This window comes from Theileria annulata, chromosome 3, assembly GCF_000003225.4.
Source record: "Theileria annulata chromosome 3, complete sequence, *** SEQUENCING IN PROGRESS ***".
In the NCBI taxonomy this organism is placed as follows: domain Eukaryota; phylum Apicomplexa; class Aconoidasida; order Piroplasmida; family Theileriidae; genus Theileria; species Theileria annulata.
The window spans coordinates 1,579,231-1,607,175 of NC_011100.1; the positions used below are offsets into that span (position 1 = coordinate 1,579,231).

The following is a 27,945-nucleotide window of genomic DNA, read 5'->3' on the forward strand; positions in this document are numbered from 1 at the left end:
GATATTATTTCTATTATATTCACTTATTATTTTTTACTATATTTATTTCTTAATTATATTTATTTTTGTAGAGTATAATGGTACTAATTAAATCACCGTTTTCTTTTTTCTTTAAACAAGTTGTCCACACAGTAAAACATACTCATAGACCATGGGCAGCTGCGACCATAGGATCTTCTATCTTTGTATTCAACATGTTGGGATACTTTCTTTTCAATAAACCTTCCGATGTAAAAAAGAGAAAACAAGCTAATAAATGAAAAGTGGTGGGTTTTGATAATCGAATAAAATTTTAAATACCAAAAAATAATTTTAAGGGCTTAATAACACATAAAATATAAATTTAATATAAATTAATTTACAAGGTACTTAAAACTTTTAGCTTAGCTTCCTTTGTCACTCGCCTTCTAATGAGCCTTCGTTCCCTTTTCCTCTTATTCATCCTCACGTTCTTTAGAAAGTTTATTCTCACGCTAGATTTTACACCTATCCAGCCACGTTGGGGGTCCAGCTTGTAGGTTTTCCCTGAAAAAATATTTTGACGGGAAAATTACCTCTGTAGTGAAAAGAATCCCTTTTGAGTCCCCAAGGCAGGGACCAAGATACATTACTACCATCGGTTGGAATACTGTCATCGATGTCCTTGTATACCTGATTGGAACCCTGGGTGTGATGAGTATCGTTAAAAGTATTTTGATGTTGATCTAGCACTTTGATAAATTGTAAACTAGTTGATGTGGGTTCATGCGGTTGAGGGTCGAGTTCCAAATCCTCCAAATTTGATTCACCAGAATGTTGAAGCTCAAGAATTTTGTCGTAAATCTTCGGCCTGTTCGGGTCCTCCTTGTTGTCAGATATTAAAACATTGTCATCAAGTAACTTCTCAAAGGACAGAATTTCCTCACTTAACTTGTAATCCATTGTTCCGTATGCATGAATTTTGTCAAACTTTTGAGTATTTGGTACATGTCCGTAATTCAAAAGACTTAGGTACATGAATCGTTTTGCAGAGCAATTTTTCAACAAGTTAACGTAACTGATTAGCGAGAAAGGCCTTGTTAAAATCATTGGTAAGTTTCTGGAGTGACTCGCATACCTAAAGATTCGTTATTTATCAATGGAAAAATTAATATGGTATTTACCTTAGAAAATCAAGAGGAAATGGGTCTGAATACCTACTAATTAAATTTGAAAGGAACTTTCTTGAGAAAGTACCGTATTTCCTAACATAGTCTACCATTAAAGGTATGCTTATGCTCTGATAGGACCTGGTCAACGTTGCGATTATTTCAGGAGCACAGATTGGGCTGGAGTTCAAAACTACTAGTCTAAATAGATTTTGATAACAAATATGTTTATTTTTGTCTCTTAAACTTGCAATATTTGAGATTATCTTCAAGACGTTTTCAGCAGGAATGTTCTTAACCAATGTGTAGCATAACATGTGATGTAGTATTGGTAGTGGTAACCTGTCGACGTCTAAAACTCGTATAGTCTCAATGTTTGTTTCTTTCCTATAGTTATTTTTATGTTCTCTGTTCTTATATGAGTTATTTGTGTCCTTTAATAACAGTTTTTGGTACCTCTTCTCCTTAAAGTATTCTGATATATCAAGCTGAGGTTTGGCGCTGGCTGGTCTTCTAGATGCTATCCTTGAAGAAATCGACAACAATTTAAGTGTTGAAACCTTGCTTGAAAGCTTTTTGTCTCTAATTTGTTGATCTATTTTTAAAGGTTTATTTTTTTCCAAAATTAATCTAACTCTGTCCTTTTCTTTCCTTTCAATTGACAATAAATGTTCCATTTCATCTACCAGATTAGGTTGTGTAGATATTTCATTCCTTCTAAAATTATTTGTATAATCATTTTCATCATTCGTTGGTGAAACATGATTTGAGTTATAGTTCGAAAAATAATCGGAATATGGCCCTTTATGCCAACACATAGCTGAAAATGGCGAAGCTAATCCACTAATTTCAGCGTCAACTAGACAATCTTCAGAGTCTGATAGAGTAGTTATGTTGTTTTCTGAGGAATGGTCTTCATTTGTGGAGCTGTGAGATGAATTTGTGGGAGATTTCTCTGCGCTACCTAAGTAATTCCTTGATTTGAATCGTTTGTGATTATTTTTTGAACAGGAATCAACATCGAGACTAGAGTTATCACCTTCCTGTTCTATTCTGGATGAATAAAAGGAAACATTTTGTGTAAGTGTTGTTTTTAGTAGATTAAGTCTAACGGTATTAATTGAATAAGGGACATTAGTTTTAAAAAGAAATGAGTATAATCTATAAGAGTGGATCATCCGTAAAAAAGGATGTAAAATAAATGGCTCGAGACATTACTACAAATAAAACAAATGTAAAATATAATACAAATAATGTTTTAAATAATAAAAACTGTTATTATGTAGATAAATATGAAATTGGTTGAATTGTGTTGAGAAACACAATATATCTAAATTTTAGTGGTAGTTATTTTTAATTTTTGGTTTTAATTTTTAAATATGATTAATATATTTATAGATTCCGGATTCTTAATAAAATGTGTCGAAAAATAAGAACAATGTCGCCTTTACATGAATGCACTTTTTTGCAATATTTTAATGTTTTAATTCCATACTTCTAACCATACTGTTTTTGTTAAAATTTATCAAATATTCCATATAATTTTTGTATGATTAGATAGATTCATGGAACAACTTAATATCTAACCTTGATGCTTTGTGTTTAAATTTTACTGATCTAGTGGTACAAATGACAAAATTTTTTTATTTTAATTTAATACTTGTATAAGTATATATACAATAATTTAAATATGGAATTCTCAACTTTGGATCTCAGTTGGTTGCCACCGGACGCTGACGGTATCTATTACACATTTATAAATATAGTTATATTTATTTGTAGAACAACTCGCCCTTGGATTTAGAGTGGTTTCCAATGCCTATAAAACGAGAGTTTCAGGATTGGAGTCTGAAATTAGGTCGTTGAAATCTGGACTTTCAGAGAAGTCAGATCATGTAATTTGAGAAATATTTAGCTAAATTCTAAGATAAAATTCATTAAATAAAAAGTGAAATTTAAATTTAGTTGAATAGTTTACAAAGTAAATATAACAGTTTGGAGGAGCAATTGGTACAATTGAATCAGAGAGGGAACCAACTTTTCGAGGAAAACAAAAACCTTTTGAACACAGTAAAAAAGCTGCAAAAAGATTTGGATCGCCTAGAGAATCTAAAGAAAGTTGTTTTGTCTTCCTTTCAGGATGAAATGAAAGAAGTAGATGGTGGAGTTAATCGTTATTTCACTGATGATGTTCCAAATACCTTTTCACAAAAGCCTTCGACAGGTATTTAAGAACTTTTAATTATTTTTTAGATTCAAATAGAAATGAAGGCCCCGATGCTTTTTTAAAAGGGCTTAATTTAACAAGTGTTTCAAGACCTCTACAAGGAAATCCTCCGTATGTTATCTGACTTTAACTATTCTTTAGTTCTGCGAGTTATAGAAACACCGTTGACGGTAGACAATTTTTTAAAAATGCTAAAAATTTATTAAGTCCCGAGGATTTTTCAAGCTTCCTTTCAACTATCAAGAAATTTAATGCTCAAATGATGACTCGCGATGAAACTCTTGCTCATGCTATGCGGGTCTTTGGAGAACACTCCAAAGCCTTCGAAGAGTTCAAACAGCTGCTCAATCCAAAAAATTAGTTTATTTTAGAAGTTGTTTAAATTAAATTGTAATTAGTATTTTATATTATTGCTAGCCAATACACAACCGGTGGATCCCAAATTTAATCACTAACACAAAGGTTTCATATAATGTTTTATAACACAAATAAATGTGTATGATATTAAACTTAAATAACTTAATTATTAGCGTACATGATATTAAAAAGTAGCTTCGGGTCAACAGATTTGCCCTGGTTTTTCTGACAAAGTATCTCGATCTGCCTCAGTTTATTGTAATAAAAGTCTTTGCTAAGGTTAGAAATTTGACATTCCATCCTAGTTTCCTTAAGTTTCTTCTTTAAAATCGAAATTTCTTCTTTCTGTTGAATCAACTGCTGAGTAAGATGTTGAATTGTTTTATTAGGTGTTTGGAGTTTATTTACGTAATTAAAGCATTTTTCCTCTTTATTTAAAAATGATGGATCGAATTCTGTGGAGGATTCGTTAAGTGTGGTCACAGAGTCCAGTTGTTGGAGTTTGTCCGGCTCGTAAATTTCAGTAGTCTCATCTGAAGAAATTGTTTTGAACTTTTGAGTAGATTTACTAAAACTAGATTGACTTTGTGTTGAAATTTGAGGTGGAATTGCGGGATTTTTATTTGACGATCCAGACTCCATTTGAATAGTAATGTTAACTTTTGAAATGTAGTCATTTGTGATTGAATCTGACCAAGCCCACTTTGGCAATAAGCTTTTAACATTTGCGATATTGGCTTGTCGATTATTATAGATGAGTAGTTTGAGGATTCCATAAACTCTCTTGTACTGTGGATTGTAGGTGAAATTTTTGTCCAGGTGAGATACTACGAATTCTTTCATCCATTGAAGAAATTCTAAATTTTCTTGGTATTTTCCTCTCACTAGTTTTTCCACGGGTATATGTTTATCTATGTTACATTCCTTGAATACCGATTGTAGGAGTTTGTAATTGTACAAATGTTCGTATTCTAGTGTGGAATTCCATTTGATTCTTACAAAGGGTATTTTATCTTGATATACTGTATCTATGAGTTGCAAATAAATTGCTCCATTACTACATTGATCGATTTTTTCAACTTTGAGTTCTAATATTTTATTTAGCCATACCAACAGTTCTGTTTTACCATTAAATTGGCCTTTGTCCATTATAAATAATCATACATGAAACTCTATATCATCTGTGGTGAAAAGAGGATATATTCTGAATTTTGGCGGAGGAGTTGCCACATATTTGGGAAGGAGCATCAATAAAAAACATGAATATAAAAGTGAGTAAATTAAAACATTTAAACCATTCTATCCAAGAGTTTGTTTATCAATTCCTCACGGTTACCGGCATCACCTAATAACAATTTATAGATTTGTGTGTATTCGGCTCAACATCACTATGAATATAGTATCTATCTATCAATAGTATTGTTGTATAGCTGTATCATAAAGAAATAATTTTGGTAATACCTCCTCTAGCTTCTGAGAATCCATGCCTTTTAGCTACAAAACCCTTCCTTGGTGGGTTAAGTTTGAAGGGCCATAAAAAGTTAGTGACTTGTTTGAAGTGAGGGCCACAGGTATACACTTCATGTACTAGATCTTCCATTGAGTGTACGCCGTACTTTCCGAGGTGTTTGCTGATTAAATCATCGCTATTTAACCTAACTCTCTGCCTAGCTCCTGGCTTACCAACCTTGGCTAAAACACAGTTAACATTTATAACTAATTAATTAATTCTATGTTAATCTCTTACCATAACCTCTCTTGTACAGAAGCTTTCTAACTGTTGATAATGACGGATATCCATATGTCACATAAGGGTTTACCAATTTAAGCATTTCAATTGTGGCCTTGTTGAGCTTAACGAACACACCGTTGTGGAGTTGAAGCAGTCGGAAAAGACGTAATGTCAGCTTAGGTTTTGGTGTTAATTTGTTAATACCCTTAATTCTTACAACAAATGCGACTTTTGAGTCAGGCTCTTTGTAGAAACTTCCTTCTGCCTTAGCTTTACGTCTGAGTTCAACCAACTCTCTTTCTCTATCAACGTACTCCTTGGCATACTTTAACGCACGCTTTTTTGCTCCTGCTACTCTTTTCTTCTTTAATTCTGACAGACGTTTAGTTTTTTTAGCTTCGAGCCCGCGTAATCTTTCATTATGTTCCAGCTTCTTTCGAAGACTTTCGTTGCACTCTTCCTTCTTCAGTCCACGGAAGGATCTTACCAAAAAACGGCTCTATATAAAATTTTTATAATTATTAATAATGGTTATAATTAATAAATAGGAATAATAAGAATCTTTAAAAACTAACCACCATGGGAATATATCAAATAGAAACCAAATATACAAATTTTAGATTATTCCCTAAAAAATATTTATTTATTTTGATAATAAGGTTGGGTATTGGTTATTATTAGAAAAACAATAATAAATTGTATATAAAGTTAGGATTCGGAATGTGGGAAATCATTGTTATATGAATAACTGGGTTTGTATTAGTAAATATTAGATTATGTAAACTTACTTTGGAATTAATAAATAAATATAGTAAAGGAACTGATTATTTTTTATGTTTTCTGTTGTTAGGTGGGGTGGCTTAATGGCGAAACTGTTATTCTATAATAAATTTGAACATTTCATTTAAACATTTTTATATTCTTCCTACAAAACAGATTGGTTAATAGTTAAAAGTCTTTTTAGTGATTTCCCCTAAATTTTAACTTTGTCTATTCATGGAATCCTTCAATCACACAGATGATATAATATATATTATATATCCAACCACTATAGTTATCTAGTATATGAAACTTAATAACATCAGATTTATGAATATAAATATTTGTGTACATAATTTATATTTGAAAGAAATAAAAGATTATGATCTTGGTTTTTCCTTCTTTTCCTTGTAAAGGGCAAGCAGAGATACTCCTGAGACCTTGACAACCTTGAAACGTACACCAGGAAGATCACCAACTGAGTGTCCTGAACGACCAAACCCTGAGACGAGGACCTCATCGTTTTCGTCGATGAAGTTCAAGCAACCATCTCTTGGGACGAAAGCAGTTATTTTTTTACCATTTTTAATCAATTGAACACGTACGCTCTTACGATAAGCAGAGTTTGGCTAAAAATATATGAGTTTAATGGGTCATAAAGTGTATAATTTATGTATTAATTTGTTATATCTAATTGTAGCAATGGAATCTTTAGGAATAAAAATCCAATTTGAATCAACCTTTGCTGATGTTATACCCAAAATATTGACTCTTGGAAGAGTATTCCAAGAAACACGGATTGGGAATGGGAATCAGGAATTGAAAATAAGGGGGACAACAGAAAGATCCAAAGACAAAAATACTTACAACAATACAATAACTATTTTAAGACAATATAATTTACCTGTTTTGCTTCAATGGCGATTTTTTCAACAACTATCCCTTTGGCATGGGAACTTCCCTTAAATGGGTTGCACTTCCAGCGTGTTCCCAAGTTAGCCTTTTTATATGCTTTATCTGCCCATCTTTGCTGCCTTCTGCGGTTACGGAGCTTCCTTGCAGCTCTGATTCCACGGGGGGCTCCTATAAATGAAATGTTAAAATATAGGGTATAAATTAAAACGTTGAAATGTAGTTTAAAATGTGAACTACATTGGATTTAATTAAAAAATAATAATATTTAATTTTCCAACAATGGAAGAACTAAGATAAATCAATACCTGAACCCATTTTTTAGTATATTGTAAAATGTTAAGAAAAAAACTGATTAATTATTCTTAAAGGTTGACTTCTAGTATTCAATTAATAAAACTAAGAAATTAAGAATAATAAACAGAGTTTTGTTAAAAATATATGATGATTTCTTTGAGTTTTTATTTAGTAATCCCCATACTTCTCCGTAGTGTCAAAATTGAACATAGAGGGTATAATATCGTTATCTTTTTACACATTTCTTAAATATTAAGTTTACATTCATTTTAATGATTTAGGTTCCCTTTCCCATGATTCATTATCTCAGATTCTTTTCTATTTTTCAATCAACTTTTAGTTGTTCACCTAATATTATTTTCAACAAATATAAACACCTTATATACATTAATTTGATGTATTTAACAGCATATTATGTATAGAGTAGATTTACTATATTAATGTTTTTTTACTATCAGCGATGGTCTGATGTTCATCGCTTGAAGTTCCTGGAAAAGTAATTTACAGGCATACGGGAGCGAGACTTGAGCCAGAGAGTTGTTTTGGCAGAACTTGCAGAAGTTATTGTAGCCCATGAATCCGCAGGAAGTGCAAATTTCTATGTTGAAAACGTCAGACGATAACATCAATCTCTCGATGAGAAGATTTGACGAGCCGTAGGCTATCAGACAGTCCCTTTCCATTTCTCCTAACCTCAGACCTCCATCTCTCGATCTTCCTTCTGTCGGTTGTCTTGTTATTGGCTGCCTTGGTCCTCTGCCTCTGGCGTGAATCTTGTCTGTGACCATGTGTTTCAGCCTTTGATAATAAATAGGTCCAATGAATATGAGTGTGTTAATTGGATTCCCGGAAATTCCTATAAAATTAGACATTTAACAGTAATTATAGAGATGATATTTATTTAAGTTTTATATTTATTTGTTTTACCTGAGTATAAAATCTCCTTTCCTTTGGGATGAAAGCCGTTCTTAATTAAAATATTACATATATCGCTCATGTTATCTGTTTTAGTATTATTCAAGTCATTGCATAAGTTGTCTGAGTATGAGTTTGAAAACGGAGTTGAGTCTACAAAATTTCCTGAAAACACTGACGATTTTGAGGCAACCAGTTCAAGCAGCTTTCCCACCGTCATTCTTGAAGGGAAGCCGTGTGGGTTCATAATGAGGTCTGGTACTATTCCAGACTCTGTGAATGGCATATCTTCGTGCTCGGCTATTAAACCCACTACTCCCTTCTGTCCGTGCCTGCTACTAAATTTGTCTCCTATTTCTGGCGGTCTGCTTTGGCGTACCATGATCTTGTACATTGTATTTCCGTTGAAATTTTCAGTTAGGATTAACCTATCAATATATCCTCCTGTGTTCAGGTCATACTTGTTAACTATATACTTATCCTCGTTAGTTCCTGAACTCTGATTACTTTCTCCATTCTTCCCATTCATAGATCCATTGGTTGTGAAATCTGTTGGTGGTGCTTTGGTTGAAATTAAGACCTGTCCTGGTTTTACTGGTTCTCCAACTCCAATTACATACTCATTAGTGGAATCTGAGTCTTTATTTTGTGACTTATTTGGGTTGTAGCCATTAATACTTGTAGCATTACCTGGGGTGATTTCACATGTTAGCCTTCTCAGGGTATAACACCTTGCAAATCCTCTGTCTATTGATGCTTTGTTTAATATGATTGCATCTTCAATTTCATATCCTTGGTAACTCATCACCGCCACTATTGCATTTTGTCCTGCTGGAAGCTTATCAAAATTAACCAGCTGTATTGTCTTTGTTGTCACCAGTGGTTGCTGTGTATAGTTCATGAGATGGACCACAGTATCACATCTTTGTAACTGGTTATATCCTATTGAACCTATACTTTGTTTTCCCATGGCACATTGGTATGTGTTTCTTGGGCTCTGGTTATGGTTCGGGAACGGTATCAAACCTGCCACGACTCCTAATATGCTCATCGGACTGATTTCCAGGTGCGTTGTCAGGTTGGTAATATCTCTTTCTCTCATCACTATCAGTAAATTATTCTCCTCGTTAACGTCTATCCACTCCAAAATTCCATTATTAAACAAGTAGTCAATTTTGATTTTATCTGTTTAATTATTAAAAATGTTGAAATAATTGGTAACTAAAATAACCAAATTGGTTAGTAAATTGTTAACTAAGTAAATAAAATAGTGTGTTACTTTCTACTAGTTGTTGGACCAGCTCATCTGTCAATTTAGGCACTGAATTTTGTACTACTATCAGCGGCCGACATAGTCTTCCTCCATCAGAAGATATGTGGACTTGATTTTGTTGTGAGTTTTCATACACTGATACGAACATGTTGATAAGGCCTTTTCTCCTAAGTTTAATTATACTACTGATCAAAAAGTTTGCGTTCCTGTGTATCCCCAACAATATCCCATTTAGAAGCACCAGTCTGGAATTTCTTCGATTATCTGACTTTCCAGAAGTTCCTTTCCATGGGTTAAACATATCATGGCTCGATAGTGTATCAATTGGTTCCACTCCCAGTGTAAACAAAAGAGTTTCTAACACGGGGGTTGGCACATCTGATGTCACGTGTGTCATTAAACTTAGATTTTTTACCAGTCCGCATGATTCACCTTCTGGAGTATCACATGGACATAGAATTCCAAATTGGCTTGGCTGTAATGCTCTTGGTCCACTTACTTTTCTTCCCTTTTCAAATTGTGAATCAGTTTTTGTCATCATTCCTAGATTAGATTATTAATCCAATATGTAAAAATTATTAATTAATTGGATTAATTAAAAATTATGTATGAAATTACCTATTGAGGATATGTATGATAATCTTGACAGAACTTGGGACACTCCTGTCTTTTCCATTCTGAACCTTTTAATGTTCCAATTTCCTGTTGCTATTGCATTTTGCATTCCGTTGGTGATAATGTCGGTGGGCATTAAACCGAATATATCTGGGAAATTACTATTTTCTCCCTTCGTTGGGTTTGGATTCGACTCTAGATATTTGACTATGATACTTTCTATTGATTTTTTCATGTTATTTAGGAATTTTTTATAAAAATCCTCGAAAAGTATGGAAATCATCTGACCCGCCAGTTCCAACCTTTTATTCCCATAATGATCCTTGTCATCCAGGGGTTCTACGTTATTTACTACATTTAGTACTCTGTGTGCCATTAGCGACAAAGTCTTAATCTTGCCTGAGAAATCTCTACAATCTCTCATCGGAATGTGGCTGAGCAACACTCTACTTAATATATCGTGTGTGTCTTCAATTATCATTTGCTTACTTTTCGGTGCCCTATCCTTGTTACTGCTAAAAAATCCTTTCCCCAATATTCTCGGTCTTATTTTCTTCCCTATGTACATTAGGGCATCTAGTCTAGTATTAATGTTCTCGTTATACAGGTCATTCAGGAATGTAATATAATCAAATCCGTTTGGTAGGTTTGAGCTCTGATTTGATTTTTTTGATTTTTTAAAATTAGTTGAGCTGTTTGATATCAACTGTATTATTTCATGATCTGTTTCAATTCCCATCGCTTTGAAGACTATACACAGTGGTACATCATCTGTAAAGCTGTTAATCCTTAAATACAGTTGTGAGTTTTTGTAAACCACAGCGGTTCTGCTTTTTGACTCTGCCGTTGCAGACGTCACTGTTGCGCAGATATTCTTCTTTACGTCCATTTCGACTATTATCCTACTCTTAGAAAGTTGTTCTTGCATTAAGATAACCTTCTCAACTCCCTTTATTATAAAGTAACCGCCTGGATCATATGGGCACTCGTCTAGCATATACGATTTGTAGAAAGATTCTCTATCCTCCTTACTCAAGCCATCAGGAATATCAAAATTGTTTTTAGTTGATTTTTTAGGGTGGTTGTATTCAGAAGACCCCAAGGAATCCTCGTCTGATTGTGACTCTGAATCACTACTCAGAAAACATATACAGCTACGCAGCATAACTGGTATCCTTCCAATCTCTAAATTTTCCTTCCGTGTGAATGTGTAATCTCTAAAATAATCAATTGTAACTAATATTGGTGCGCTGTATGTAAAATCACGTATTCTACACAGTTGAGGTGTAAGCTTGAAGACATGCTTTGAATGATCTGTGAAAAATGGTTTTCCTATTTTAATATCAACAAATTCCAATGATAGGCTCGGGTATAATTCCGTCCTCAATACTTTATTGCTGGGTGCGTTAATGATATCCTTGATTTCGTGTAGAACAAAATTGTTATATGAGTTTATGTGTTGTCGCGCTATCCCTCTCATTCCCATATAGCATGGGAGAATCTTCCATTTATCTTTTATTTCCTTCACTGGTTCGTATACTTCATATCTATGAACGTTAGAATCAGAGGATTCGGGCTGCTTGAAGGTAACATTTTTTGATTTACCCATATCTTTATATTTTATGAAAAATAATCAGAATTCCTCTTTAAAAAATATTTTTTGTTGTTTTTAAGAAAATTATATGATACAATTTGATTTATTTACTGAAATTTTATGTAGATATAATGAAATTTCATTCATATTTGAATAAAAATATTATGAAAACATAATTTTATACAGAATTAACTACATTAATGGTTTAAAAATTAATTTTGTGTAAATAAATACTTTAAAAGAAAAACAAAACTCATTATTCATTCTCTTGTGTAAATCTCTTCTTAGGAATATCAACCTGTGGGGAAAGAGTCATTGATTTTATAAAGGAATCACAATCTATTTTGATTAATTTTACCCTTTTATCATTTAATAAATAATATCAGTTTGACCTTATCATAAAATTTTGTCAAAAAAGGTCGAGCTGTAATTTTATGAGAAGTTTGTGTTTTATACTATGATTTAACCATAAAGAATTTTAATTTTTGAGGTGATTTCTACTTAAATCACAATGGCGGAACATTTTGTTCGTTTCAATCGATTTAATTATCGAAACGTAAGTTTTTTTACACAGTCCTATTGTTAAATACATTAATGAAATAGCAAATCAAATAAACATTTAAACGTTTTTTGACACAATTCACTTTACTAATAATATTTTTAGAACTCAAATCTGGTTATCCAGAGGGAAGGACCAGCACCAAGACTAGATGAATCAACAGGGGAACCGGAATCTTTAGTAGGCCGCATCCTCCATAAGATGGGAGATAAAGTAGTCCATGAATCCATAAAATCAAAACTTAAAAACAAAAGAATGACCCAAACTGTTCAAGATGGACCGTCTAGAAGACGGAAAACTTTATTAGTACGTACAAATTTAAGTTAATTTTAATAACTTTCCTAATTATTGTTTAGGATATTAGTAGAGGAGAAAATGTTCTTAATATCGATATAAACGTGGGTTTGAATTATGTACCTAGGAGTGGATATACAAGGACTAAGTACCAAGAAATGCTGACAATACTCCAAAAGATACTTGGAGACCAGCCACAAACAGTTTTACTTAGCGCTTGCGACGAAACTTTGTTGGCATTGAAAACAGAAAACTCAGCTCAGGAAAGAAGAAATTTGGTAGAGGATGTGTTGGGGCCAGTTTCAGACGAAGTTTACTATAACTTGTTCCACTTGTCAAAAGAACTTACAGATTTTAAAACAACATCAGAACAGGATACAGGAGGAGATACATTGGACGATACTGGATTAGCAGTGATATTTGATGAGGACGATAATCTAGAGACTAATGAAGTAATGGAACCGGACGCAGATGATGAAGAAGAGAATGAACTAGACCCTCAACTTGGAATCAGATACCTGGGCTCGGAAGAAGATAACGCAAACCTAGAGAAGGAAGATGACTTGAATATAAACAAGATAGATGGATACTGGCTGCAAAGAGAACTAAACTCAATATACAATGACTACAACATCGCACAAGCTACTGAGAAGGAGATTTTAAGTATCTTAAACATCGAGGATATCCAGGAGTGTGAAAACAAATTGGTGCTATTGCTTAAGTATGAAAACTTTGATTTCGTAAAGTTGCTTTTGAGGAATAGGTATAAAATTATATACTGCACGAGATTGGGACAAGCACAGTCACAAGATGAAAAGAATAAAATATTCGACGAAATGTCAAAATCAGCTCAAGGACAGCTAGTTTTGCAAGAGTTATCCCTAATAAACTTGAAGAAGACAAAGCAACAACTGTTGACACATAACTTGGAAAAGGAGCTAATAAATATGAAGACAGGACACCATAAGGATTTGGAAACTAAAAATGAAGACGAGTTAGAGATACCAGAAGAGTTCGTGGAACCGAAAGAAGACGTGGTACCCACAGCTACAACGACAGGTTTGCAGGTTTTGGATTTGGAAAATTTGGCAATAAAAGACGGAGCACAACACATGACTAACGTAAAAGTGGTTTTGCCTGAAGGAACAGAAAGAATAGAACACAAGAGCTATGATGAAGTAATAATATACCCAGTCCAACATATGCCAAAAAGTAATAGAAAGAAAATAGAAAAACTACCAAAATGGTCACAGTTGGCATTCAAGAATGTGGATACTCTAAATCCAGTACAGTCAACAGTGTTTGAAACGGCATTCAACACTTCGGAGAATATGTTGATATGCGCACCGACGGGCTCAGGAAAAACAAACGTGGCAATACTGACAATATTAAACATTTTCAAAAAGCATTTGACGCCCAAAGACCAGTCATTTAAAACTGACTCAAGAGGGTTTGAAGGAGTTGTCAGTCTTGATGAGCTGGAATTGTCAGAATGTTACTTTGACAAGGAGTTTACAGTGATATATATTTCACCAATGAAATCATTGGTCCTGGAACAAACACAGTCATTTAACTTGAGATTTAAAGATTATGGAATAGCAGTACATGAACTGACGGGAGAAATGAGTATGTCAAGAACACAAATCCAGAATACACAGATAATAGTAACGACGCCGGAAAAATGGGATGTAGTGACGAGAAAGGAAGGCATGCTGGAGAGAGTGGAGTTGGTGATCATAGATGAAGTGCACTTGCTTCACGACAAGAGAGGAAGTGTGATTGAGTCGCTGGTGACGAGAACATTCATGCACGATAAGGTCACGGGAGTTAAGACAAGGATTGTGGGACTGAGTGCGACTCTGCCAAACTATGAAGATATAGCCAAGTTTCTGAGAGTGGAAGAAGGATTGTTCTACTTTGGGAACCACTACAGACCAGTGCCACTGGAACAACACTATATAGGAATTAAGGAGAAAAAGGCATTGAAACAGTACAATATAACGAATGAGCTTACATATGAACATGTGATAAAGAATGTAGGTGAAAAACAAGTGTTGGTGTTTGTACACTCAAGAAAGGAAACGTACAGAACGAGTAAAATGATCTTGGACAAAATAGTAAGTGAAGATAAGCTAGAACTATTCATCAAGGATGTTGCCTCAAGAGAGATTCTGACAAGTGAGTCTGAGCATATCAAAAACTCAAATTTAAAAGAACTGTTGCCCTTCGGGATAGGAATACACCACGCAGGACTAGTGAGAAGTGACAGGAAGCTGGTAGAGGATTTATTTTCGGACAAACATCTCCAGCTACTAGTGAGTACCGCAACACTCAGTTGGGGAGTAAACCTTCCAGCAGGAGTGGTAATTATCAAAGGTACTCAGATATATGTTCCGGAACAAGGAAGCTGGGACGAACTATGTCCTCTGAGTGTTCAACAGATGATGGGAAGAGCAGGAAGACCTCAATTCGACACATTCGGGAAGGGAATAATAATAACGGCAAATGAAAAACTGCAGTACTACCTATCACTAAATAACCAGCAGCTACCAATAGAATCACAACTAATTGCAAAATTACCAGAAGTACTCAACTCCGAAATAGTGTTGAGAAATGTAACTAATTTGCAACAGGCCTTAGATTGGATTAAAACAACATACTTGTACGTTAGAATAAAAAAGAATCCACTCCTTTATGGGTTTGAAATAGAAGATGAAGAAGATGAAGAAGAAAATCAGGAAGAAGAAGAGAATGTTGAACATAAAATAGATATGGAGAAGCTGGAGAATTATTTATTGGTTCTTATAAACAGTAGTTTTGTACATTTGGAGAAAAATGGTCTGATAAAGTATGAAAGAAAGAGTGGCATGGTGACAAGCACAGGGCTGGGTGTGATAGCAAGTAATTATTATTTGAGGCCTGAGTCAATTAAAATATATAGTGATAGTTTGAGACCTAATTTGACAGATTCTGACCTACTGAACATCTTCAGCTGTTCAGTGGAGTTCAAGTACATACCGACCAGAGAGGAGGAAATAGTTGAGCTACAACAACTCCAACAGCAGATCCCAATACCATGTTCAAACGCAAACCTGACGGCTACAAGTACAATTAATAGAGTGGCAGGAATAGGAGGAAATAACAAAATAAGCATACTCTTGCAAGCTTATATAAGTAGATTAGACTTGGATGGCTATGCACTGGTTAGTGAAATGGGTTATATAACGCAGAACGCACCGAGGATCTTGACAGCACTCTTTGTAATCAGCCTGAAGAGGTGTTGGAGTAGCCTGAGCATCAAGCTGTTTAACTTTTGCAAGATGGTGGAAAGCCGCATGTGGCTGTTAATGCTACCACTCAGACACTTCAAGACAATCCCGAACGAAGTTGTAACAAAGTTGGAGAAAAAAGATATACCGTGGTTGCGCTACTATGATCTCAATAGCGTAGAACTAGGAGAACTGTGCAGGAACCAGAAACTGGGAAAATCACTGTACAAGTTTGTACATTTGGTCCCGAAAGTTAATTTGCAAGTATACGTCCAACCACTAACATGTAATAGAATAAGCGTTCATTTGGTGATAAAAAAAGACTTCGTGTGGGATTTTAAATACCATTTTAACTATCAAAAGTTTCTGCTAATTATAGAGGACCCCTCAGAAGACAAAATACTTTACACTCAGTCGATATTGTTATACCCGCCTACAAAAGCAAGTAACCCAAATCAAGAAACTGCTAATCATGAAGAAGGATTGAATGATAAGGAGGAAGGAGAAGGTATGGATGATACTGACATATACTTGACGCTGCCAATTCAGGAACCCAGAGTTTATTGCTATTTCATAAGGGTAATCAGTGATAAGTGGATAGGAAGTGAGACTAACGTACCAATAATTTTCAACAAGTTGACATTACCAAGTAAGCAGGACAAGGTAACTACACTCCTAGATTTGCAACCAATACCAACAACTACATTGCTCAAGTCTGCGTCACTAAATGGTAAAGAGGACGTTCAGGGGAATGTAGTCACCAAAGATGAAATGGAGAATTTACTTAAATACTATATTAGAAACTTCAAGTATAACCATTTCAACAATATCCAGACGCAAGTGTTCAGCAGTTTCTACTGCACAGATGAAAACGTTTTATTGTCAGCGCCATATGGCTCTGGGAGGTTTACATGCGCTGAACTGGCAGTTTTGAGAACTCTTATGCAGTTAAAGGAGAAGGCGACCGTAGTTGTAGTTGTTCCCTTTGAAAACCTATTGAGGAAGAGACTTAAGAGACTTGTGAGTAGGTTTGGAGAAGTTTGTTCAGTTGATGAGTTGACGGGAGATTTTAAGCAGGACTTTCAACTCGTGCTCAGTAATACAATCACAGTTACCACAGCAAAGAATTATAACCACCTGCTAAACAGATATAAAAATAAACTGATACAAAACGTTAACCTCTTGGTGTTTGAAGGAGTGGAGTTCTTGTCAGACGAACTCTACGGAATGAATATTGAACTTTGTCTAACTCAACTGAGGTACTACACAACTTTGTATAACAGTGTTGAGATTAAGAGTGAAGATCAAGGTAACCTAGTAAACGGAAAGACTGTACATATGAGTAACAAAAGTAGGCTAGTTGTTATCACAACCAGCTTGTACAACAACCTGGATGTGTGTAACTGGTTGGGCATTAACACCTATTACAACTTCAACAACTTCGTGAGGCAAGTGCCAATAACAGTAAACCTGTATACATTTGACCAAATAGACCAGGTTACAAGACAAAACTCTATGATTTCAACAATTAACAAATTTGTTAGCAATAAGTCTAAGGTGCTAATTGTGACCACAAATACTGTGTACACTAAGCAGCTCTCTTTGATTTTGGATCTACATTTGAACAGCCCACAACAAAATCATCTAAATGATAATAAAACTCATAAACAAGATGATCCTAGTGGTTCCCATGTGTCTAAACTATTATCTAAATACAAGTTGTTTAATGAGTTGAACAGTGTATTGTTTGTATATGAAGGTTTTAGTCATGATGAGATTGAGTTGGTTGAGAGTCTGTTTACAAACGAACCTAGATACAAAGTCTTGATAGTCACCAGTCAAGTGTTATGGAACCTTAACATTAAGTGTCCATACGTCATTGTTGCAGATGTTAATTCAAGTTACACTAATCGTCCTCTGGTTCAAAATTATTACACTCAATATGATCTTCAGTACATATTGTCACTTGCAAATCCTAAATCAAATTATAACAAATCAGATCAAGATGGGGATGAGGATCTTGAGTGTATATTTTTGTTGGAGAATAATAAGAAAGAGGAGGTTAAGAGGATGCTCTATGACTCAGCAGTATTGGAGAGTAATCTTGAATTGAGTTTGGAAGAAGCACTTAATAATGAAATTGTAAGAGGACTTATTAAAACTCCTCAAGAGGCAATTGACTGGCTAACCTGGACATTTTATTACAGAAGACTTACAAAGAACCCAAATTATTACTCACTTATTGCAACTACACCTCAACACTTATCAGAACACCTCTCAGAACTAATAGAAAATACACTATATAATTTGAAGAACATGGGACTGATACAGACATCTCAAGATAGACCTGATTCTGAAGATGAGATTGAGGAGATAATGGCAGTTAACCTTGGTCACATTGCCTCCTTTTACTCTGTAAAATGTGCAACCATTGAATTATTTGCAAAAAATATTAAAGAAAATACTTCGAGGGAACAGATGCTACAACTTTTATCAAACTCTCAGGAACTTTTATTAGTTCAGAAAAGACCAAATGAAAAGATATTTAAACAATCTCTAGATCATTTTACAGTTCAACAAAAAGTATTACTTTTACTCAAGGTATTTCTATCAACACTATAGATAATTATATAGTTATTACTATAAAAAATTATATATTTGTTTAGTGTCATATGGATAGAAGCATATTATCGAATGAATTATTTGTGGATCTTCACTTTGTCCTTAAAAATGTTACAAATTTGCTCTATGCATTTATTGACGTAATTAGCAGTCATGAGTACTTGAAGCCTGCATTATTGGCAATGGAACTGATGCAGAGGATAGTTCAGGCACTTTCATTCACAGACTCACCATTGTTGCAACTACCACATTCTAACAAAGAATTTGTATCAAATGCAAACTGTAAGTTTCTACATTATTCCTATAAATTAGTGTATATGGATATAAATTATTTTTAGCAATGAAAGTTAATGATTTATTTGATTTTATTGGTATGGACGATGATGATAGAAATAGACTCCTTTCTAACTTTAGTAAATCTGAAGTTCTGGATATAGCCAATTTCTGTAACTCTATTCAAATACTAGATATCGAATTCAAATTCAATAATAAAAATGTTAAGCCTTCACAACAAGTAACATTAATGTTAAATATAACCAAAGAAGGGGTTAGAACATAGATACACTCTTTGTCCACATATATTATATATCTAAATAATGTTTAGAACAATGATGTCATTAAAGCTCCTTATTTTCCAGTCGATAAAAGAGAACAGTGGTGGGTAGTCGTTGGGGATACTAAAGTTAATAAACTATACGGAATCAAAAGAACCTCTCTGAACGAAACTAATGTTAAGCTGGATATTGAAGCTCCCTCTATGAAGGGGAAACACGAACTTACTCTATACGTAGTCAGCGACTCATATGTATCAACAGACTACCAATATAAATTAGAACTAAATGTCCTATAAAATTTATCTATTGTATATATATTTATATAATTTACTACATTAAACCTTAAGTTAAAATATCTTACAAACTCTTAAAATGAAATATCTTACAAACTGTTAAAATTGAAATCTTAAAATTAGAATATCTTACAAACTCTTAAAATGAAATATCTTACAAAACCTTAAAATCCATATATTAGAAATCCATATCTTACAAAACCTTAAAATCCATATATTAGAAATCCATATCTTACAAAACCTTAAAATCCATATATTAGAAATCCATATATTACAAAACCTTTAAAATTAAATATCGTAAAATTACATATCTTACAAAATCCTTTAAAATTAAATATCCTAAAATTACAATATTTTACAAATACTTAATTTAAATCTTAAATTAAAATATCTTACAAAACCTTAAATTATATATTTTACATTGACTGCATTAAACTCATATGAGATATTGAAATTTGCCCATATTTCTTATATGCTGTTCACATATTGGTATTCCATACCAGGATAAGAATATACCTAGTGGGACCATAATCTTCTCAGTATTAGTCATGGTCTCCATCATGTATCTGTTTAGATAATCAAGAACTGTATCATGATAGTTATCAGATGTCTTGTATCTTAGTTCATTAAGTTTATTAGTATAATCCTTGAGTGATTTATGTTCTGAAGATTTTATAGGTACATGGATATCTTCTGGAGTCACATAAACTTCTTCTGTATTCAGAATATTCAATTTCATACTAGCTACTGTTTCCTTGATTGACTCAAATATATCTGAGTCACTGGATAGTTTTGACACAATAAGGTCGTGGGCAAATCTTACAGCCTTCTCACACTCCTCGGTATCACAATAGCCTAGTCTCATATTTAACCAATGATCACAGAACTTAGTAACTGAAACAGATGATGACTTAGTTTGATTTGACACCTGTTTGGTTACATTACAGCTTGTAGTTGGAAGTGATAGACTGAGTCTCCTATTGTCACCAAAATACTCTCTTGTAAGTCTAGCCACCTTGTCTCTGTCAAGTGGACACTTGATTAATTCAGGATATGGAAAGTAACAACTACATTCTTCATCATCATCAGAATCATGTATATTGATATGAAGGTTCCTCATTATAAACTCCTGGTACTTGTTGAATTCACCAATATACTCCTCATTGAACTTGTTTCTTAGAACATCTCTCTGAATAGCAGTAAGTGGTACACCTATTGATTCTTCACCCATACACTTGAGTGAGATGAGGTTAGACTCATAATTGCCAAATAGTTGCCATAGCATCTGACAGTTATGGAACTCTGTTATGGGAACATGTAGATTCCTAATAATATGATCCATCTCAAGAATACATGAGTATCTTCCATAAGTTAGAAGGAAGAAGTTATGACTCAGTAGCTTCCCAAGTCTCCAAGCTAAATAACGTTCATTGCCACTAAAGTAACCATGATATTTATCAAACTCAGATGTATTCCTTATGGCTGCATATGATATAAAGTCAAGTATATTTTGTAGATCCATAGATTCTGGTGTTCCAATAGTTTCTAGGACCATACTCCTAATACATTCTATATTCTCACATGTCATCATTCTCTCCATATCAGATGTCATATCCTTGTATGGATATACCTTATTCTTCATAAGACTTTGAGCTGGTATATGGTATGGATAATTCATACTGAATAGTGATACAATGTCAGTCTTCAAAGATCTTAGTAATTGAAATAGAATTATGAACTTGGATGTGTAACTTAGGTTACCAGTGATACCACCAAAACTATCATCAACAAAACTCTCAATCTTAGTTAACCTATTACTATACTTCTCTAGAACATAAACAAAATCATAGAGATGAACACAATACTTAACCACTAGGCTTATTATCATACCCAGAAGAATAGTAATACATATGAAGTATGACCAGGTACTATGGTCTAAGTTTAACATCACTGATAGATCCCTAACTACAAAGTTCAAATAAAGTGATGATAGAAGTGAGAAGACAACTATGACTATGTAGAAAGCTACCTTTCTTCTCCTAGACTCCTGAACAGTCCTACTTTGCTCATCATAGATAGCATCTGTGAAGGTGTCAGATATTGAATCAGTCTCAGACCATGACTTAAGATCTTGAATATCAGCTAACTCGGGATATTCAAATACTAGATGATGACTTGGATCTGGCATATCATCAAATAAACTATTCAGACTTCCAATCCTACCAATGTTCCTAATGCTATGACCAAGTCTATTATGAAGTACCTCTCTGAACCTATTAATGTTAGAATCTACCTTGATCAAATAAGCACCAAAGATATCAGGCTTGACAAATCTATCAAATCGAGTCCTTATGAATATGAACATAAACAACAAGATAATGACAATGAATACTCTGCTAAGTACAAACTTAAAGTATCCTGAACCAAAATGTGGATGAGGTCTATAAACATCATCATAACCAAAATATTTAGGATTAATATGATCAAAATCACTACCATAGATCATGGAACTTGTAGAATCACTTATCCTAGAATTCTTTGTAGACTTAATCAAACTTTCAGAACTAGCATTTATCATTCTTATTTTATCAGTTGCTAATGGATTTAATTCTGCATTATTAAGTGTCGAATTCATAAACTTTAATATTCCAGCATCTGTTAATTCGGAAGATATTAGTTTTAACTTACTAGAAAATAACCTAATACAAAAACATATTAATTTACAACATTTGCAGGTGCACTTATAGTTATTTGTACAACATTTTAAAACTTGCTGTGATCCTTGATTTTTTATTGTCAACATGTATTGTTCTGATACAATAGTTGTGATAGTTTTGGCTTGATTTTTTGTTTTTGATGAAACATTCTCCTCTTTAATAAGAAAGAAGGATAACTCTGACCATTTTTGATAAAATGAATTAAACACAGATGTTTTAACCTCTGTAATTGTTATTAATCCAAATGATTTAATAATTAGGCAATTATTTTGAAAAGTTCCCAAAATTTTGCTTAACCCTAAATTTAACTTTATACTATTGTCTGATATAGTAATTTCATAACCACTCACAAATGATATAACATTAGTCTTTTCGTTACAATTATTTGATGAATTTTCCCTTTGTTTATGAGAATTTAAATCTATCATATTCAGGTCAATTATCATATTTGACAAATGCTGAGTAGCCATCTGAATCTTCTCATTGTCAAAAGTAAATACATCCATAATGAGTTGAGATAAATAAAGAATCATTGATATGAAGTAAGGATAATATTCGTCATTTGGACATCTGCAAAAGCATATACAGCAACATCTACAGCAAACACATGATGTGGAACCATTGGTTGCTTTTGAACAGCATGATTGTTGACAAGCTCCATTTTGTTTACAGCAACATTTGCACTCACCATTAGATTTTGGACAGGAGCAACATTGGACTTTAGTGCCACATTTATTGGTATGATTGCAACAAGTGCAACTAATTTTTTTATCATCAGCACAGCATGTTTTGTCACACTTGCACAGATATCTTTTTCCAATTGAAATTAAAATCTTGTAAGTGAAACAAATGATTAAAAAAACAAACTTTGCCATATCGATACTGTGAGATGTTAAATAAGTCCTTTTGTCAAACTTCCTTTCACGAGCGTTAAAAAAATCGGATAATATATCACCAATATAACATCTAGACACTTTCAGGTTTGGTATTAATTGATACTTAATTACTAAACAGAGACATGGTCGTGTTGTTTTAACTCTTACTGTGATATCATATAAAAGTAACGTATGAAAATTTAAACCAGTTGTTTTTGAATCTTGGTGTAGTTTTTTCATTAAATCAAAATATTTAAAGGTATTTTCATTTTTGACATCACTTTTACAAATGTCACTTTTGATTTTTGGTATATAAGAACAGACACAGCAACAGTTATCCACAGGTTTTAACATATGATTGATTTTCTTAAGAGTTGTAAGTAATTTGTAAGACTTTGAAATTAGAAATCTGAATTCTTCCAAATCATTGTGTGAAAGAGTAATCCATATAAAATCACTTAAGTGTTTGGATAATCTAGTTACATTCTGCAAAGTAATGTTAGGTCTCAGTGATTGATCAGATAAATTATTATGTGAATCATCCTCAATTATGCCATCAGTCAGTTTGAATAAATTAATGGATGTAGAATAGGTAGAACAATTTAAAAGTTGTGTACCTATAAATTCAATTGATAACTTAAAGAATTTTATATTATATTTATTGGAATATTTCAGGATGTTAATATACAATTTGATAAATTCCAAATTATTCATAATTGTTTTAATACACTTTAAATTATTAAAAATTGATTTTAGAGACCATATGCTATTAATAACTGATGATATATCTTGAAATTTAACAATATATCTTTTGAGGGATTGAAGGGATTTTATTAACATTAAATTTTGTTGTAAATTAGAATTGGTAGACGCCAAAATAAAACTTTTACCGGAACTAATTGTCAAAAAAACTGTTATATTTTTTGTTGAAATAACACTTTGTATCAAATCTTCAATAATTGACAGGTTTATAATAAATGAACATATAGGTAGAAGTTTGGATTTAAACCCTTTCAAACATTTTAAGCAATCTAGAATGCATTTAATTTTTTCTAATAATTCCAAAACGCCTTGATTATATTGAAGTTTATTTAAAATATTAGTGATTGCGCATACAAACACACTGAAAATGGACAGTGGTATTGTTATAATTTCTGAAATTATACATTTAGGTTTAGAAATTTTACATATTATGCATTTTAAAATGTCTAATATAGGTCGATAATATCTCAGACAACATGAAATAGAATTAGTTAATTCCTGACCATTGAGCATTTTTTCAAGACACTCTAAGTCTCTAATTAAGCATTTGATATTCTCTGAATCTTTTAAAGCTGATTTTAATATTTCTAAATTAATTATACTTGATAGCAAATATTCCAAATTCTGGATCATATAAATGGAGTAATTTAGATTATTAACAAGGCTTTCAATAGTTTGGAAATATTCTATCAATAGATTAATGTACTTCAGATTGATAAAGAGTAATTTTATACAATCTTTAATAATTGAGTTAAATTGAATGGAATCCTTCATTTGATGATTAATTTTTTTAATGTTTGATTGAATCGACTCTATTCTACAATAAACAGTTTTTAATCTTTCTATAGTTAATTCAATCGTTTTCAAATTAGATATAAATGAATGTGTAGTTTGGGGATTCCATATCTTATTCAAAAATTGTTCTAAACAATAGATGGTGGAATAAATGGATTGTAAATCATTTATGATTGATTTAACATCATGGAAAGAACCTATAACATTGGAATAAGTTTGAAGATTAGCAGTAACTGTCAATATGGACTGAAATAAATTTAGACTTTTATAAATTTTCTGTAGTTTTACAATTGCATCCCTAATATGTTTCAATATTTCAATATTACACTTAACAATTTTCATGCATTTAAATATATATTCGATAGTGATAAAGTTTAAAGACAAAAGACAACAAAGCTTTTTAATCAAACAATCAATACATTCTATATGTTTGGTAAAACATATACACTTAAACTTGTTTACAAAGCATAGAACCCTTTTTAAATTATCTGTGAAGCATTTAACACTTTCAATACAAGATTTATTGCAATCTAAAAGACAAGAAATTTTAATAAAACAATCTAAATTTTTAATTATAGATTGTAATTTATCAATATTTTCCAACTTACTTTGGAAAGATTGTAACCTACAAATTAAACATCTGACACATCTTAAATGTTTTATATATGAATTGATTGATCTAAAATTCTCTAGTACAGAAATGAATAGTTTCATATTTTGTATCAAATATTCAATATAATCAACCGAAGAAATTAAACTATCAACAAATTGTAATAATGTTGATAAACTATGAATATAATAAAGGTGATGAGTCATTAAAAGAATCAATTTTAAATTATCAACAATTGAATAAGAACAAGATATAATAGAACAAGAAACAGAACCATAAGAACTAAGAATAAAGAATTTATTTAAATTGATGGAAAAAATTAAATACCAAAAGTAATAGTGGATTTTATATACAAAAGAAGTATAATGATTATTATATCCAACAATTGAATTACCTATCATTGACATAAGTTCACTTTTATATTCATTCAGTAGGTATACTGTAGATTTCATTGGATCATTAGGATTAGTCTCAGATTCATCTGATGTATCTATTTGTGGTTTACACAATGATAGGTCTGGATCACTATGGATGTTACGGATATCCATGTCACCTCCAGTATTAATGTAGTGTGATAGTCTCTCAAGTGATTGTTGAATTTGGTATGACCTAAGTAAGAGTTTTTTATCCTCATTCTCAATATGATCCCAGCCATTCTCAAAGTAAGGATATGATACTTCTGATGGAACTGATATCTCATTTGGAACCATTGTTGGTGTGTCTCCAGAATGTCTCAGTGTGTAGTTAGAATATGGAGTTGTTGATACAGGTGTATCTCTAAGAAGTTTATTATCATTGATCTGTATATATCCATCAGTGTATAAGATGTTGAATATTGATGCATTAAGTAATTTTATGGTCCTGATACAGCTATAAAGTATATCTCTATGCATCAGTATCATTATTGCAATAAGAAACAATGCAAATAATAATCTATGAAGTAGTGTGAATTTATGGAACTCGGAATGGATCCTAGTAGTGTATGGAATCAAGGTCATGATTAGAGGATTAATGATCCAGACTACAACTAGTAACTCTATGTCAAAGAAGTTAAACATGGTCTTCTTAAGTCTTCTAAAAGATATCATACGAAATGGCATCAAGGTATATTCAGTTACTTGTGCATTTGAAAATGTAAGTGTAAGGAATACACTGGCCATAACTGATATTGAGAACATTAGCATCATTATTCTACACATGTCAACTGAGGACATTATGGGATCCTTTTCAGAAAATGTATCAACGGATAAACTAATCCTCAACACAAATAAAATGATAGGTGATCCGAGAAAAAATCCAACCAGGAACATTATTACCCTATAGTATACTAATGATCCATATGGACCAATAGCATTCAAGTGCTTAGATCTTTTAGCTCTTTCATGTAGGTTATCTTTGTCATCGCTCTTGGTTTTGTTATCTTCTTCAGCTTTGTCAGTTTTCTCATCTGATGAGTTATTTTCAGCTGGTTTGGTGGCATTATCTATTGGATCAAATAGGAAGAATATGAAGTTACACATCAGAATATGTGTTATGAGTGATATGATGCTTATAGATCTAATTAACAGCTTACCATATTGAATGAATCCAAACAAGTATGAGTGTGTTCCAAACACAAGATATGTTAGTGTCAGAATCCAAGACCACAGTATGCATGAGATCTTACCAATTGGTCCAATGACAAGTGTAAATATGAATCCAATCACACCATACATTAGAACAACCTGTTTACTAAAATAATAAGCATCATCTGAAAAGAATCTCTGAATACGAAATAAACCAGATAACATGAAATAATCCATCTCACATAATACATAAACTAATGTAAGTGATAGTCCAACCAGAAAATATGTAAAACAACCTACACCAATAATAAACCAATCATGGTAGAGACTAGAGTAACGATTAGTCCTACTAGTATCTACTTGAGACTTATATCCACTCAATGTCATCCTTGTGGTTATTTGATGCTAGTCACTAGAGTCATGAGGGATCAAGTTTTGGATTCATTCACTCAAATGTTATAGATACATCTTGGTAGTATCAAGTTACATTTCTTTCCCATTCGAATGGATATTTTGTGATATTTTACATTAATTGATATTTTTTTCAAGAATTTTATCATAATGTATATGTTGCGATACTATTAAGTGGTTATTAATTACATAACCAACCAATAGATACTCGTTACCCATGATATTTAACATTTGTAATATTGCTTCTATTTGAGTTATCTTTACATTTAGTACGAAATTATAATCTCATTCACAGACCCCATAGCTATTTAGTAATTAAATTAATATCAGATTCATTAATCATGCAATATTAAGATCTGGTTCCATATTATGAGAATTGTTATTTACCTTTGAATTACCAAAATATAAGAAAATGTGTATTATCCAAACCCAGATATCATTAATCAATCGAACTAAAACTTATATCAAGATCCTCAAATATATAGTCTACTAATTATAATTTATCCAATTCAACCATTAATCCAAAATATATTATTTGAAAATGTATATTAAGAATTGATCATATATTCTATTTTTCTTGATGATTTTCCTGTTCAATAAATTATATTGACGTGAAATTGAATTCATATTAGATTTATCTATCTTTATTTAATTAATTCCGTACGTTCAATTCATTAGTAATACTTTATTCAATTATTCATTACAATATTCAAATTCAATATAAACAATATTCATTTATTCAATTATATTATTTACTTGCATGTTCAATACAATGACAAACTAACATATAATTATATAAACACACATATTA

General features: G+C 32.4%; 8 protein-coding genes across 8 annotated transcripts, besides 12 other annotated features; 2 read left to right on the forward strand and 6 right to left on the reverse strand.

Annotated features, from left to right (window-relative positions):
- Positions 1–92: 92 nt before the first annotated feature.
- On the reverse strand, positions 93–2,305 carry TA18015 (uncharacterized protein; the record flags this gene model as incomplete). The annotated part of the gene is made up of 4 exons (XM_950338.1): positions 93–249; positions 363–525; positions 555–1,096; positions 1,143–2,305. The coding sequence occupies 4 exons, from the start codon at positions 2,303–2,305 to the stop codon at positions 93–95; spliced, it is 2,025 nt and encodes a 674-aa protein (XP_955431.1).
- A 512-nt stretch (positions 2,306–2,817) lies between these two features.
- Positions 2,818–3,715, forward strand: TA18020 (uncharacterized protein; the record flags this gene model as incomplete). Its single annotated transcript, XM_950339.1, has 5 exons — positions 2,818–2,866; positions 2,910–3,022; positions 3,093–3,351; positions 3,381–3,465; positions 3,496–3,715. 5 exons carry the CDS (start codon positions 2,818–2,820, stop codon positions 3,713–3,715), a joined length of 726 nt encoding a protein of 241 aa, XP_955432.1.
- A 158-nt stretch (positions 3,716–3,873) lies between these two features.
- Positions 3,874–4,860, reverse strand: TA18025 (eb1 protein homologue, putative; the record flags this gene model as incomplete). The annotated part of the gene is made up of 2 exons (XM_950340.1): positions 3,874–4,244; positions 4,287–4,860. 2 exons carry the CDS (start codon positions 4,858–4,860, stop codon positions 3,874–3,876), a joined length of 945 nt encoding a protein of 314 aa, XP_955433.1.
- Positions 4,861–5,000: 140 nt separating this feature from the next.
- On the reverse strand, positions 5,001–6,024 carry TA18030 (60S ribosomal protein l7, putative; the record flags this gene model as incomplete). Its single annotated transcript, XM_950341.1, has 4 exons — positions 5,001–5,056; positions 5,173–5,427; positions 5,459–5,942; positions 6,019–6,024. The coding sequence occupies 4 exons, from the start codon at positions 6,022–6,024 to the stop codon at positions 5,001–5,003; spliced, it is 801 nt and encodes a 266-aa protein (XP_955434.1).
- A 558-nt stretch (positions 6,025–6,582) lies between these two features.
- TA18035 (40s ribosomal protein s23, putative) lies at positions 6,583–7,432 on the reverse strand (the record flags this gene model as incomplete). Its single annotated transcript, XM_950342.1, has 3 exons — positions 6,583–6,831; positions 7,107–7,285; positions 7,423–7,432. The coding sequence occupies 3 exons, from the start codon at positions 7,430–7,432 to the stop codon at positions 6,583–6,585; spliced, it is 438 nt and encodes a 145-aa protein (XP_955435.1).
- A 416-nt stretch (positions 7,433–7,848) lies between these two features.
- Positions 7,849–11,823, reverse strand: TA18040 (DNA-directed RNA polymerase iii, putative; the record flags this gene model as incomplete). The annotated part of the gene is made up of 4 exons (XM_950343.1): positions 7,849–8,267; positions 8,339–9,511; positions 9,606–10,142; positions 10,218–11,823. The coding sequence occupies 4 exons, from the start codon at positions 11,821–11,823 to the stop codon at positions 7,849–7,851; spliced, it is 3,735 nt and encodes a 1,244-aa protein (XP_955436.1).
- Positions 11,824–12,319: 496 nt separating this feature from the next.
- Positions 12,320–19,402, forward strand: TA18045 (u5 small nuclear ribonucleoprotein-specific helicase, putative; the record flags this gene model as incomplete). The annotated part of the gene is made up of 6 exons (XM_950344.1): positions 12,320–12,364; positions 12,473–12,673; positions 12,724–18,531; positions 18,597–18,834; positions 18,891–19,099; positions 19,157–19,402. The coding sequence occupies 6 exons, from the start codon at positions 12,320–12,322 to the stop codon at positions 19,400–19,402; spliced, it is 6,747 nt and encodes a 2,248-aa protein (XP_955437.1).
- A 433-nt stretch (positions 19,403–19,835) lies between these two features.
- TA18060 (uncharacterized protein) lies at positions 19,836–27,110 on the reverse strand (the record flags this gene model as incomplete). Its single annotated transcript, XM_950345.1, has 1 exon — positions 19,836–27,110. The coding sequence occupies one exon, from the start codon at positions 27,108–27,110 to the stop codon at positions 19,836–19,838; it is 7,275 nt and encodes a 2,424-aa protein (XP_955438.1).
- Positions 21,249–21,317: a sequence feature (11 probable transmembrane helices predicted for TA18060 by TMHMM2.0 at aa 27-49, 70-92, 102-124, 131-153, 213-235, 255-277, 302-324, 337-359, 1769-1787, 1895-1917 and 1932-1954).
- Positions 21,360–21,428: a sequence feature (11 probable transmembrane helices predicted for TA18060 by TMHMM2.0 at aa 27-49, 70-92, 102-124, 131-153, 213-235, 255-277, 302-324, 337-359, 1769-1787, 1895-1917 and 1932-1954).
- Positions 21,750–21,806: a sequence feature (11 probable transmembrane helices predicted for TA18060 by TMHMM2.0 at aa 27-49, 70-92, 102-124, 131-153, 213-235, 255-277, 302-324, 337-359, 1769-1787, 1895-1917 and 1932-1954).
- Positions 26,034–26,102: a sequence feature (11 probable transmembrane helices predicted for TA18060 by TMHMM2.0 at aa 27-49, 70-92, 102-124, 131-153, 213-235, 255-277, 302-324, 337-359, 1769-1787, 1895-1917 and 1932-1954).
- Positions 26,139–26,207: a sequence feature (11 probable transmembrane helices predicted for TA18060 by TMHMM2.0 at aa 27-49, 70-92, 102-124, 131-153, 213-235, 255-277, 302-324, 337-359, 1769-1787, 1895-1917 and 1932-1954).
- Positions 26,280–26,348: a sequence feature (11 probable transmembrane helices predicted for TA18060 by TMHMM2.0 at aa 27-49, 70-92, 102-124, 131-153, 213-235, 255-277, 302-324, 337-359, 1769-1787, 1895-1917 and 1932-1954).
- Positions 26,406–26,474: a sequence feature (11 probable transmembrane helices predicted for TA18060 by TMHMM2.0 at aa 27-49, 70-92, 102-124, 131-153, 213-235, 255-277, 302-324, 337-359, 1769-1787, 1895-1917 and 1932-1954).
- Positions 26,652–26,720: a sequence feature (11 probable transmembrane helices predicted for TA18060 by TMHMM2.0 at aa 27-49, 70-92, 102-124, 131-153, 213-235, 255-277, 302-324, 337-359, 1769-1787, 1895-1917 and 1932-1954).
- Positions 26,739–26,807: a sequence feature (11 probable transmembrane helices predicted for TA18060 by TMHMM2.0 at aa 27-49, 70-92, 102-124, 131-153, 213-235, 255-277, 302-324, 337-359, 1769-1787, 1895-1917 and 1932-1954).
- Positions 26,835–26,903: a sequence feature (11 probable transmembrane helices predicted for TA18060 by TMHMM2.0 at aa 27-49, 70-92, 102-124, 131-153, 213-235, 255-277, 302-324, 337-359, 1769-1787, 1895-1917 and 1932-1954).
- Positions 26,964–27,032: a sequence feature (11 probable transmembrane helices predicted for TA18060 by TMHMM2.0 at aa 27-49, 70-92, 102-124, 131-153, 213-235, 255-277, 302-324, 337-359, 1769-1787, 1895-1917 and 1932-1954).
- Positions 26,964–27,110: a sequence feature (Signal anchor predicted for TA18060 by SignalP 2.0 HMM (Signal peptide probability 0.000, signal anchor probability 0.996) with cleavage site probability 0.000 between residues 49 and 50).
- Positions 27,111–27,945: the final 835 nt, after the last annotated feature.